The sequence below is a fragment of the Pangasianodon hypophthalmus genome, chromosome 27 (assembly GCF_027358585.1).
Source record: "Pangasianodon hypophthalmus isolate fPanHyp1 chromosome 27, fPanHyp1.pri, whole genome shotgun sequence".
Classification (NCBI taxonomy): domain Eukaryota; kingdom Metazoa; phylum Chordata; class Actinopteri; order Siluriformes; family Pangasiidae; genus Pangasianodon; species Pangasianodon hypophthalmus.
In genome coordinates this window covers 15,509,877-15,523,927 of record NC_069736.1, presented here as the reverse complement: position 1 = coordinate 15,523,927, position 14,051 = coordinate 15,509,877, and the positions used below count along the sequence as shown (strand labels likewise).

The following is a 14,051-nucleotide window of genomic DNA, read 5'->3' as shown; positions in this document are numbered from 1 at the left end:
CATACTTTCTACCATTTGGGTACCATTGTGTACCACAATGATGGAAGGCGAGCTCATGGGGGTCTAACAAAAACAAGTGCATTTATAATATCTCATATAAAATGACCACAACAGGACTGAAAAGTAATGAAAAGAAAAAAGAAAATGGTTTGTGATTGTTCATACTGCTGCTCAGGACTATTAACAGAGTTTACATTAAAAAAATTGTCTGTTGTGTAGAGTTTAGTGTTTACTGTATTACTGTGTAGTTTATAGTTTATTATGAAGTCCTGGAGTCGTGTAATGGTTGACCACAGTCCTGATGCAGACCTAGCAAAGTATTTAAGCAGAATGAACCAAGTACTTGAAAAAGTATTGTAGCTGAGCCAATAAACTTATGAAAAAACTGGCAGTGAATCTAGTTTTCTAAACAAGAACCACTGTAGCAAATACTCTGTTGCGGCTTGTTTCAGCCAATCACATGGATTTATGTAAATTATTGAGCTAAAGGCAGCTCTTAGGACTAGAGGCTAGGGCTAGAGACATTAGATGAAAAGAGGAGAGTTTTACAGACTTTCCTTTTTGTTTATTCTCTATGGTCTTATTAGTGTACTGATCAATGCGACAAAATCAATGCTTTTTCCCCCAAAACACATGTATTGTCTGTTGAGTTAAAAGTGGTTACATGACGCCATTACAAACCAAAACATAACCATTACGAATTGTCTCATTAATAGGTAAAAGGTATATATAAAAGGTAACTTGTCACCATTCAGTAATGTTAGTTACTTCTCCCCACACATTTCTTTGCTCACTTGGCATAGAAGTTTTGTTTACTTTTTCTTGCAATTTTCTAACTAATAAATGGAGTTTTACGGATACGTTTTCAGCCCTACTTGGCTCTCAGCCAAAGTTTTTCACTTTTTATTTCGTTTAATTATTTGCACTGAGAAAACTATCAGTGGGAAAGTATCCCAACTTGAATACCCCGGTATAGCTACAGTCTGTATTTATTGACTTTGCAGTGATTCTGTGGGAACTATATTTCATCCCTTACATCAAATCTGTCTAAGCATCTGACTTGACTTCATATAAAAGTAGAAAATGCAGCAAAATGCAGTATAACTACCTTTGTGCACATTTGGGTCTTGTGATCTGAATCATCTGAGATTTGAGATTCTGAGGGTGGCCTTTGTTCTACGGGAGATTTTGGAGAAACGTATTAGGCAGTGCTCTCTATCACTATCATCAAAACACCAACTGAGGAAAAAAATCTTTTGGAAGAACGGCATTCATCTCTCCAGTATGGTTCCAGAGAAGCTGTTGTGGTGGTTTGTGGTGGCCCAACACCATATTAAGACACTTTATGTTGTTTTTTCCTTTAATTACAAAAGTAATATAGGACACAAACAGAAAGAAAAAAAATGGAAATTAACAAGATGAGTGTTTCATAAGAGGAGACAGAAGAACACTTTTGCAGTGACACAAGTAGAAAGTTAAAAAGTGGTACAAGTCCTTGCTTTTGTTTTAGATTGCCAGTTTGGCTATTAGAAGGCAAGGGCAGCTGTCCATCTCTGTGTGTGTGTGTAAGAGGAGGGTAATGACAGCGAAACAAACAAGACGTGTCCCCCTGTGCTCTTAATCCGGTCCAGGCGTTCCCGCTGACAGATGGGTTAACAGGAAAAATGCAGGCCACGGGCACTGGCGCCAACCCGTTTTATTGCCCACTGGGTACACTCATAAGCTTCCCTTGACATAACTTGTGGGGAATATGGCTAGCGGAGCAAACCACTTGACCAGTTGAGAGGGGGGGTGATTTCTCATGAGACCTTGGCACACATGCTCCCTTCTCATAAACACTTAAGCATATGGAACCTTCCTTTACAATGTGCTGTTAACGCTATGTATGCCTGTATGTGTTTTGAAACTAGCATTCTTGTCTATCAGGATCGGACATGTATGTCAAGACTGTCAGAGAAGGCAAATATGAACACGTCCTTGCTTCCTGGTGTTTGACCTCAAACCTGTCCAGCGTCCACCGTCAATCATACCAGCGATTAATATCACAGCTCTGGTATGGGTGTTCAGCATGCCAGCAGCCTTGCAACACAAACACACTTCACCTCATCACATGGTCAATAATCACCTCGGGTAAAAAAAAAAAAAATTTTAACAAAAAAAAAAAAAAAAAAACAGCCAACACTATTTCTGGATTGCACAGATGGAGCTATTGTTCAAGCTGGCTCACGGTTCCAATATAGCATGAAGGATATTTTTGTTTTGTTTTGTTTCGCACCAATCACACTTTTTATCTTTTGCTCAGTCTTCCTCATTAAAACAGGCAAAGTTTTTAGGAGACATTGCATAACTGGTATCATGGTATATTCTTACAACTTCATATTTCTAAACAGGGATCATATTCACCTGCTCAACACCTTTTTTTCCTGTCTTCCAGTACAATTTTTTATTTTGCCACTGACTATTCCAAATATACACTGATTTCATGCACTACACTCACATTTTCTTCCTGGCAATCTAAAAATACTTTTTGCCAGAAGTACTATCCATAGGATACCCTAAACTTTGTCTGTTCTGTTGCTTATCAACCAAAACCTGTGTGGCAGAAGACTTGTTTATTGCAAATATTATTAATAATAAATTAAATTTTTCACTGAACAATGGATTTTTATCATATTTTTTCCAGGTTAGCTGGTTTTACATTTTTTGTTAGCTGGTTTTACGTCTTATTTGTCACTAAGTGTCCATTTGGCATCGGAGGGTGTCAAGTGTTTTTCTTTCCCCTTTTCAAATGCTAATCCTGTATGTACCCATAATACACGATTAACCCCAAAACACAAGCAATGACAGTTGATATCATGAAAAAATCTTAGGCACTGTATTTTTTTTTCCAATACAAACTTTGTATTAGATGTTAATTTGATGTCTCCTGCATTACTGTATCAGTGAAACCAAGGTTTATATGTAAAAACGTTATTTTTCCACCAAATTTTGAATTGTACTAAAAAAAAAAAAAAAACATTTCTATGTCAGTAAGGAAAGTAACATATTACATAATAGACCATCAATTATAAAAGACAATGATAAGGTTAAAAGAACCACTATTTCATACCATCGTACCATCACACCCTTTTATGAATATACACGCTGTTCATTTTTACTACAAACCAAAACAGCAGGCTCAGAGTGGACAGTCCTGAGTGAAGCTCACGGCAGTGAAGTTATTTCCAGCAGATATTTGCAAAGTGATGCAGCTCTCTTGCTGCTCCTAACCTTTTATGGAATGCTGCAGTGTTTTTTTTTTTGACGCCCACATCCATTTCCACACTATCCTGACATGCACAATTTCAGTCCTCTTCAAGGGACACTAAAGTTGCATTTGTCTGTATAAAAGAAATATTAACATTGGCATAATCTTTGGATGAAGGCCAGACTTGCCATGATTAGTTGTTGTAATCTTTGTCTGTGAGAAACCTATTTAATCAGACAAGGATTTTGTGTCTCTGAATAATCAAAAGGAGCACAGTTTCACATTATATATGCTGTGGATAATATAAGAAGAGCTGAAGAGGGAGCAAAGAGGTCAAAATATTGGTAATCTAAATTTTGCAAACTGCAAATTCATAGCTGTCTACTCTGACTTCCACTTCATGTAATCAACATTGCACTATTATACTGTCTTGTATTTATTTGTCTTTTGTATTTAATATTACATTTATTTTTCTGCTCCATTTTATGTAATTATGGTGACCTGTCAGTGAAAAAAATAAATAAATAAATAAATAAAATAAAATAAAATTTTAATGCAAAGGCAAATGAGCATTACCTCAAATAATAATTCTAATCATTCTAAATAATAGTGCATCCTTTAGGGTATCTGGTGTCTGGTATCTCTCAGACTGACACACTGTAGCCAATCAGCAACAAGCAAGTTATGTTCAAGGACCTGCCTTTTCTGTTTTGTGTTAATGCTGTTATGTTTCCAAAATTGCTGTTGTATTTTTGGTTTTGTTGTGCTGCTGAAGTTGTTGTTGCATTTTTGTTTTTTTGTTATGTTTCCAAATTTGCTGTTATGTTTCCAAATTTTCTGTTGTGTTTTTGGTTTTGTTTTGTTTCTGAAGCTGCTGTTTTTGGTTTTGTTGTGTTTGTTAAGTTCCTGTTGAGTTTTTGGTTTTGTTGTGCTGTTTCTGAATTTGCTGTTGTGTGTTTGGTTTTGCTGTCATGTTTCTGATGTTGCTGTAGTGTTTTGGGTTTTGTTGTTGCATTTTACCATACGTAACTGAGCTCCACCACGTCAGAGTCTGACTAGTCCAACTCTTGTACTGTTTTTCTGGTACCAACTGCTAGGCAATTATTTTGCATTTTCAGCATATAACTACATGGATTTTCACTTCAGCTTGCTCACAAGCATTTAGTTACAACATACACCTGTATATATATATATGTCTAAGAACAGAGTTAAATTGTTCTGAACCCCCTATTCAGTACATGCACATTTGTCTAATTGGACTTCACTGATTTTCTCATCCAAGCGTAATATTCCCTTTGGTGCTCGCTAAGAATCTGCTGGGAAATGGCTCAGATATAATAACAGTAATCGCACACTACACCCGGAGATCTCGCTGATGCGGTGTGCTGAGATTATAGCCATGTGTGCTTGATTCAGCCAAACACACACACACACACACACAGTGTTGTTCTCGCTACTCCAACCTGGCTTTCTTCTTCCCCACAGTTCCACTTTTCCCAGTTAGTCAGCAGTGTTCCTGCAGCGTGGTGCAGCGCGAGCTGGAAAACCACATCCTGTTGGAGCAGGTCAGCCTGGAGCCTGACACCTGTGAGAGTGAGTTCTATCACCACCATCATCATCGCCTTCCGTCTTCCACTCCCACTTGCTGCACTCCCACATATCTGAGTAACAGCCAGTTTATGTCCTACACTGCTGTTGTTCTGGCACCAAGCGGAGCACAAACATCTTTTGGATGAAAGTGTTATGTAAAGATTAATCATAACCGAGATGAGGAAAACCACTCACACAACCTAATACCAGGACCGTTGCTAGCTATAAGCACTATAAGACCCCCAACCACCAGGGGCCACTCATACAAATGTAACATGTTTGTTTTTTAAATATATGGTATACAGTAGTTTTTAAAATACATTTTCCACAAGTAGTATGTCACTTAGGGCCCAGAAAACCCATTTTTTATGGCTGTCTATGGAGAACTTTGAGTGAACTGCAGCTCATCTTTTTGGAAATGTGGTACAGATGGGAAGGTAAGGGAATGTGTTGATGTCAGCCAGCAGCACTAGGGACTTCACAGCACTTGGCACTCTCCCTAGCCAAGGATTTTTAAGTGTCTCTGACTCCTTCATCTGTTTGGGAATGCTTCCTTAATTGTCTATTCAGTCTGGACAGAGAGAGTCTGCTAAAGTCTGTCAAATTTGAAGGGCAATTGTAATTTGTAAGGTTAAGGCTTCATGTTCTGTTTACTACTTAACAAGTGACATCCTGTTGACCCAGCACATCACTTTTTTATATAATATTTTATAGACATACAATATAATTCATTCCTTAATTCAACCAACCACTTGATCCCTGTCAGAGTCCTGGGAACACTGGATGTGGTGTGGAAATACACCCTGGATGGGATTTCAGTCCATCACAGGGCACCATACACACACACTCATTCACAAAGCCAATCCAGCTACTGGCATGATTTTGCTAAGTGGGAGGAAAGCAGCATGGCCACAGGGAGAACATGCACACAAACCTGGGCTCATGCTCATACCACAAACTCTGGAGTTGTAAGGTGGTAATGCTACCCACTGTGCCAATGTTATTTTTATTTGTAGACAAATGCCCAAAATATGCTTGCATTATTAGCAGTATAAAGAATATTTATAGTGACACAAAACGCCTCACAGGCTTGGAGATGCTCCTGATGGCAGGTGTATGAGTGAGTAACATTTAATAAGATTTTTCAAACCTCAGTCATTTTTTACCACTTTTTAATCCCCATTTTTACCCTCAGGTCGCAGTGTTCGGATGCTAATCTCAAATGTATATATAATTTATTTTTATTAATTTTTTCTTGGAGAAACTGAGACAAGCACATAAAAATTCATGATCTACAAATCATTTTTAGCACTTTTTCCTTACAACGGGTCATTTTGACCCAAGATCAACATAAGGGGTAAGAATCTTTGAAGAATCTTTGGAGAACTTCCAGCCATTGTGTTAAGCTTAGGTCAAAATACATTATGGTGGATTATAACTCAACGGAAGGACCAAACTAATAAAAGAACAGGAGCACATTCACCAATCATTTACCGGACGTCATACTTTCAGCATGAGTGAGAGGCCATTTTTTCAACTGGCTTGTTTCAGAGACAGATGAATCAGCAGCCGCAGCTGCCGAGAAAGTGCAGGGTCTGGGTGAAGTCCTGGGTTGTGTCCTTGGGTTGACAGCAAGAGCTAAAAAACACTCCACTGAGAGGAAAGGTCATGCAAACAAGTGCAGGAACAATGGATGAGAAAGAAAGGAAATTGCCAGTGAAAATCGTCCGATCTGAGTCATGGTAGCTCACTCCATGGATCTTGGATTCTTCCTGATCTCAGACCAGGTCCACTGAACTGAACCTGTGACTATTCTGTAAGATACAGCACAAAACTGATCTCCAGACATTCCAAATCCAGGGCCACAAACAATTCACCAATGTCCAGAGTCTACTTCACATTTCATTAAAAGTTGACTTGAGGTGCTATGAACCCACTGTGACAGGAGGCCCCAAGCCATATGGCTTTGAGCTTTATGGCTCTTGGAACAAACACTCAAGAGGCATGCTTATTTCAGGCCTTAAACTTAGCATGACAAAATTTCCACAATGATCTTTTGCTCTCTCCTAAATAAACAAGTACCAAGTTTTTTTTGGTACCATAACAGAGTTATAGGGGACTTAAAACATATTGTGTGAATACAATTCATGACAAGTTAAATTCTAACATCCTCTCAAGGCTAATTATTAACACCCCTAGACGCTAAATGACCATGGAAAATGTAATTACAGTTTGACGCCAAGAGAACAAGCCTTCACAGTCCTCTCGGCTACCATTAAACTGACCGGCCTGCTCATTTTGAGACACCTTAATTACCTTTATGAGCTTCCTCACACGAGCCAACAGTCTGCAAGGAATGTTATCCGAGACACCGTTAGCATGATCAACCGACATGCGTGAGTCATAAGCCAAGCAAGGTGACGCCAGCCAAGCCTGAGCAAGGGAAGTTGGATGCCAGAAGAACGGGCCGCGAGCATGGCTAGCGTGAGGGGGACTAACTAGCAGCACATGGCTCAGCTGGGGGCATTGCGCTTTACTAGCCTTGAGCGTCTCATCTCACTAATAACAGGAACCTTGATATGGCCGCCATGGGACGGCCAGTTTTACAAGCCAAGTGTTTAAGCAGTAAACAGATTTTGATATAAAAACCCAGTAGGCTATCGCTAATCTTTCTAATGAGGCTATTTTCCTTTCCCATGGACTGACTGTTATAGGAGGTGTATGTTGTACTCTGCCAGGCCTCAGCAGAAAACAGATAGCCTTCAATATATGTGTTTTTTGGCTGAGCTGAAAAAAATTTACCAAAACTGAAGATTCTTTCTTGATGTTCTGTACAGGATTCATGGGTTTTCCTTAGCATTGGTATGATTCCTATTCGACATGACAGCCGTGAAGAAACAACCTGATTAAAAAGGATGGCTTGCGCAGACCAGAGAGACCTGACAGTTTGGCGAGCAACAAGACACGGTGTGTCTCCGACGTACAACCACAGCACAAAGCCGTCTCTGTGCTGCCTATCCCTGAGCCAAAGCCCAGCAAAGGCCCTTTTGTCAGGTTGAACTGTCTGGAGGTTTGAGGATTGCCTGAACCAGACAGTGGGCCTGCTCTTGACTGTCACAACTAAACAAGTCAGGCAAGAGAAGCTGAGGCCCAATTTCAAGAAAACACTATAAAAATACAAAATGTGTTTCCTGGCACACATGCTCCAGAAACTAATCTGGACAGTTGGGTGATTTCCAATGCTAATATACTTATAGTATGAAGTTTAAATATGTTTCTTTTTCTGAATGGTGCAGCCTTGAATTCCAGGTGAGTAGATACTCATCGACTGGATAAATTATTCACTGAATTCAACTTGCTTTCTTTGGATGTGACAAAAGGAGACAATTGGCACTCATGAAGGCCATCATAATTTTTAGGGGCAAGTCCAATAAGTGATTTTTCACTGGCTTCATCCTAGAGAAAAATTTCCTAAGTTACCAAGAGGTACCACTGGAGAGTAATGGCGACAGTACCATCCAACTTCCAGTCATCTGTATGCATTATGGCTTCTGGTCTTAATAAGGTCATTGGTCTAAATCCAAAGGTTCACTTTAGTAATGGTGCTTCTGTCATGAATATAAGCAAATGTTGTCATCCTATTTAGAAAAAAGGGTTTCTCAGCTTGTTCTCCTGGTGGTAACCTTATGTTCTCTGCAGAACCATGCAACTGACAGTTTCCATTTCAGAAGTAGAACCGCTATAGAAAGCCAGAACGATTAATCATCCAACAAACCCCTGAGAGCATTTAATAGATGGGCTGGTTTGAATGACTGAAAAAGTTAAGCTATGTATATGTTGAGAAAGTTCTTTGGTACACGCCAGCCAAAAACACCTGTTGCATAAAAAAACCTGAAATATTATAGAATGTTACACATTACTAGGTTTGCAAATACACCGACATGACTCAATTCCAATGTCTACTATTTATCAAAAAACAAATACTGTGTTTAAGTGTGCATGTGTGACCCCAAGTGAAAGTTAGTGGATGTGAATAATGCTCACAGCTTTAAATAAGGTAACAGATTAAAAAAAAACCTTTTGGGTGGCAACCGCTACTCAGTGTGCTTTCAGTATGGCCCCTTATTTACACTTCAAACACCCAGGGAAAGGGATCCTACCCGTGGGGTAACGGGTAATGAGCACTATTCCTTTCTTCCTTTGCTCAATTCCTCTGGCTTTCTTTAAAAGAGGAGGGGAAAGTCCCTGGTGCTTTAATGATCCTCTTGTTAAACATACACATGGCTTCTCTTAGTTACGGGACAATTACAAAACTGTTCTATCTTGTCCCGTTCTCAAGCTCACTTACAAGGCCATTAACATTCACTTTATAATGGGCTTGAATGGTTGGAAATGGGCTTCTTTGAGCAATGCTTTGCTTAAAATTGCATTCAGAACGTTAAACATCAAGGTGTACAATGGGGCCTTTATGCTCAGGGTTCTTGATGGGCCGAATAATGAAAGCTGTTGCTGTATAAACTGAGCGCTCTTGCAGCACAAACGCTGCAGTGTCGCACCAACACTTCAACCTAAAACCGTCCGTGTTGGTCAAATCTACATGACAATCTGCATGACAAATATCTCTTTGTTTGGGTTTAGGAATGAGATACGTTTGAGACTGACTGAGGAAAGAGAGTTTGAGTTCATTTCTAATTTTTGCTAACAAAGTGTTATGGATGGAGAAGTAATTGTCCAACAGTTACTTTACTTTCATGTTTGAGAAGTAATAAATTATTCCAATGTTGACTTAAATGACAAAGTGCTCAATAATTAGAACCAGTGGTTGATATAAATTGGTTAATTCTGGGTGAATGAATGCTTACATATTCCAATTAAAGCCCGTTAGGAAGTTAAAACCTATCCCAATAACCCTCAAGAAACCCGGTGTTTTAGGTAGGGGACATTTCAGGGTTTTGGACAGGACATATAAAAGCAATTTGTTTATCTTCGAGCCAGTAATGTTACAAAACTACAAAAATATTACTTACTGCACCTTTAAGTGTACAAAAGAACAAGTTGTTGTGGGGGTTTATTAGTAATATAACTAAAGATCTTACTAAAATAATTACATAGGAGCTAGCATGTCTAACCTTGTAAAGCTACAAATTAGCATGTGATGATACAAAGAAGTGATGGTGCAAAAAAGTCAAGAAATAATTTTAATTTATAGCAACTGGTATATGTTGTTAATGCACCACATAATAACAGCTACAGTCACTAAGACAAACAAATTTTTTTGGCCAAATGTAGCATGCTTGAAATCCAAAGCCCAAGCGCTGCCATGTTGAGGACAACGTCGGTACATTTAGATATGGAGCTGCTAAGAGAATGCATAATAAAACTGGTTAAAATAAATATTTACAGTTCTGATAAAAATCTCATAAGTACATACTGTAGCAGGACAGTTTTATGGACACATATTAATCCTTAATTTGGACAGGGAGATTCGCCTCTGCAAATCCTATTTACTCTAGACCTGGGATTAGCTTCCATCTGAAAACTCTGCAAAATATGACTAATGGTGTTGGCTTTGAAAGCTGCCTTTTAACATGTATACAGATTTCACTAGTCTGAGAATATAAAGCTCTGAAAATATACATATATTCCTAAAAATCTACCCTGCTCTCTATTACTCTGCAGTGAATCCAGATGCACTTCATAAACACATCAAAAAAGCATGTGAAGTCACAGCTGCCCTTGAGGACAAGCAGAGGTTAGAAACAAAAAAACCACACACAAAAAACACAAGTACAAGCACATCGGTAAACGTGACCAGAGCCCTGGCCAGAACTACTCTGATCTCACATCTCTCTTCAGTCCCATAGTAGCCAAGACTGTGATCAGCTGACAGAAGTCTTGTGGAACACATACGGAAATAAAATAAAGACCCTGCAATAACAGCTCATGTCACTTAGGAAAGTGTGACTGTAGCGTCGAGATGGATACAAAATAAGCAGAACATTTTCAAACAAATCTGACTGCATTATTATTACTAATTTTAAATGCAATTTCTGAAGTGTTACATGACCAACGGTATGAACAACAGTCTTACGATGGGTATTAAATGAAAATTATGCTAATAAAAAAAGTAGCATTAAACTCACAACTCTACACTATTCGATTGCAGTCCACTTTATCATTAAGACTTTTCAGAAGCTAAATTTCACCAGACTTATGAGAAATATGATCCACTGTTTCAGAATGCTTTTGCTCTACAAGCACTCTCCATATTTCTTGTGTGACAAAATCCATTTCCTCAAAAAGTGCTAACTAAAGAGGACATTTGAGAAAACATTCAGAACTCATTTCCAATCTGTTACTGACATAACAGCATAATGTGGAAATCATTCACAAATATGCTCCATGCCATGTTTTTCATAAAAATGTGGGTCAATGAATGTAATTAAAGTCAGTGCAAAAATATATATATAATTTTTATTATTCTTTCATCCAAAATATATTTAAATATACAATATTTCCAAATTCTTACACCCCACTATTCAGAGCATCTGTTTGTATGTACAGTATAGTGCATTCAGTGACAAGCAATACTTAAATAGCCATAATAAATAAACATTTCAGCTTGAACTTATTAATGTCTGTATTTACATTTCAGTTGCACCACAGAACCATGCCATCAACACAGCATGACCTGTTACAGTCTTTGCCTTTATTGTTTCTCCTCTGGCTGAAGCTTTTAAATGCTTTCGCTGACAAGGGTAGGCATTTAAAAATGTCTATTTTGTTCATATTATGTCAAATTACATCCAAACTGCCACCAAATTTTGTCAAACCCTCGTGGGACTGTCTGTGCACAAATCAGTTTTGTTTGCATGGAATGCAGTGGCTTTGTAATGACAGTGGGAGCTGCTGCAGTTGATGGTAGGACAGGGCTTGTGCGTTGCCCTCATCGACAACTTCCTGGTGCACAAGCCTTGCCAAGTCTGGAGAGTCTTTGAGCTCCATACCCAGACTCCGCTGGTAATGCCAACCACTAAGGACATGAATATCTTCAGCATGAACACGGCTACGGTGGGCACGGAAGACTCCAGAGAGCAGTCCTCAACCCTTCGTCCAGGAAAAGAGACGCACTTGTTCTCCAGAGCGCGAAACTTCCAGTAGTCCATGTTGAGTCTCTCATAGAAGTAGCAGATTATCACACAAGTGGCGGGGACAGTGTAAAGGACAGAAAAGATCCCAATCTTAAACATGAGCTTTTCCAGCTTTTCTGTGTTGGTGCCCTCGGTTTTCATGATCTTTCGGATGTGGAACAGCGCAACAAACCCGGTGAGGACAAAAGAGGTGCCGATGATCAGATAGCAGGAGAGAGGGATGAGAACAAACCCAGTTAAAGCATTGGTGTCCATACTACCGACGTAGCACAGTCCAGTCAACTCGTCACCTGCCACTTTGCGCATGGTGAGAATGATTATGGTCTTCAAAGCCGGGATGCCCCAGGCGATCATGTGGAAGTAGCTGCTGTGAGCCTCGATGGCTTCATGCCCCCATTTCCTGCCAGCTGCAAGGAACCACGTAAGTGTGAGAATGACCCACCAGATAGAACTGGCCATGCCAAAGTAATACAGAATGAGGAAGACTATGGTACAGCCTGTGCTCTCTAATCCCTCTTGTATGACATAAAGCTGCCCATTTTCCCGGTCGCAGGCAATGTTTTCAGCTCCTGCCACAGAGCGGATGATGAAAGCCACAGAGTAGACATTGTAGCACATGGAGAGGAAGATAATAGGCCTCTCAGGGTACTGGAAGCGCTGTGGGTCCAGGAGGAAGGTGAGGACTGTGAATGCAGTTGAGACAAAGCAAAGAGTAGACCACACGACCATCCAGATGAAAGCAAAGTCCTTGTCTTGCCTGGACCAGAACACATCCACAGTGGGGGTGCATCGTGGTGCACATGATTTGCTCCTCTCCACATACTGGAACTTCTCCTGGTTCTCACAAGTCCCAGATGATTGTCCATGTCCGCTGCCGGACTGCCTGGGTCTGGCAGGCACAGGCAGCATGCCCTCCCCTTTCCTAGTCTCAGGCACCGTGTCATTCTCTGGAGCCTCAATGCACAGTGAATTAGGGTCATTATTGGTTGGCAGCTTTGAACAGTCCAATGAATCCGGCCAGCTGAAACTGAATTTCTCCATAATAGGAGAGCATTTCTGCCTTGCTTGCTCGCACATAGGCCGGCATGCTGGGATAGTGTTGGACACTTTGTCTGTGCACATGGGCACATAAAGGGAACACAGGAAAAAGCGGAGGTGCACATCACAGCCGTATTCCACCAGAGGAGCAAATTCGCTGATTTTTATACTTGCTTCCTCTTGACTATCATATTTCATGAAGTTGGGCATCCGTGTCATGTTGTAGCCGATTCCTTGGCACATGGGAATGGTGATCGGCTCGCATTTTGCCGGTCTGCCCCACTCACCATCGTAACCCCCGATCTCCAGCGAGAACGCGGCAGTCACTAGTTGGCACAGAAGTACCACAACCATCACATGACATACCATGGTAATGGCACAGATTTTAAAAATCTCACAATACATCACTAGCAGGCAAACAAGTTCATAAAGTTCATAAAGTTCTCCATGTCATAAATATTCAACAGGAATGAGAATTTGTTTTAATCCAGGCATATTAGGAAATAAATCTGAATGCAAAATATGCGTGTACTATTTGTGGTCTTATCTTTGCAAATAACATTCCTCGGTGAAATACTTCACTCTTGATCCAAAACAGTTCTCCGACCAACATCCCGCGCGTGGGCCGTCAAACTGAAAGTAAAGCGCGCGCGCGCGTTAAACTTTTTCCCTGTCACGCGTATTTCCGTTCCAGACCATAAATGCGCGCGCGTCTCGTCTCGTCTCGTGCGGTCGCAGGATAGATAAAGCGGAGTGCAGCAACCTTCTCTCAGCGGAGCGCTCTCTCAGACTGAACTTTGCCTTTTTCTCTCTCGCTGTGTCCTGGCGAGCTGGGCGGGAGCGACAGACTCCTCCTCGCCTGCGGCGCTCAGCCAAAATACCGCATGCTTACAATCGCCCTGAGAGAGAATCCATTTATATGGCCAATAATATTCCAGAGTAAATAGAGCTGTGTGTGTGTGTGTGTCAGTGGAATGAATACACAATGAGTAACAGTACTAGTTTGTTAAGAAGTAAATGAGTGC

At 40.3% G+C, this 14,051-nt stretch overlaps 1 protein-coding gene across 1 annotated transcript; it reads right to left on the bottom strand.

Annotated features, from left to right (window-relative positions):
- Positions 1 to 10,022: 10,022 nt before the first annotated feature.
- Positions 10,023 to 14,051, bottom strand: fzd9a (frizzled class receptor 9a). The gene has a single exon (XM_026922029.3). The coding sequence runs from the start codon at positions 13,429 to 13,431 to the stop codon at positions 11,665 to 11,667; it is 1,767 nt and encodes a 588-aa protein (XP_026777830.1). The 5' UTR covers positions 13,432 to 14,051; the 3' UTR covers positions 10,023 to 11,664.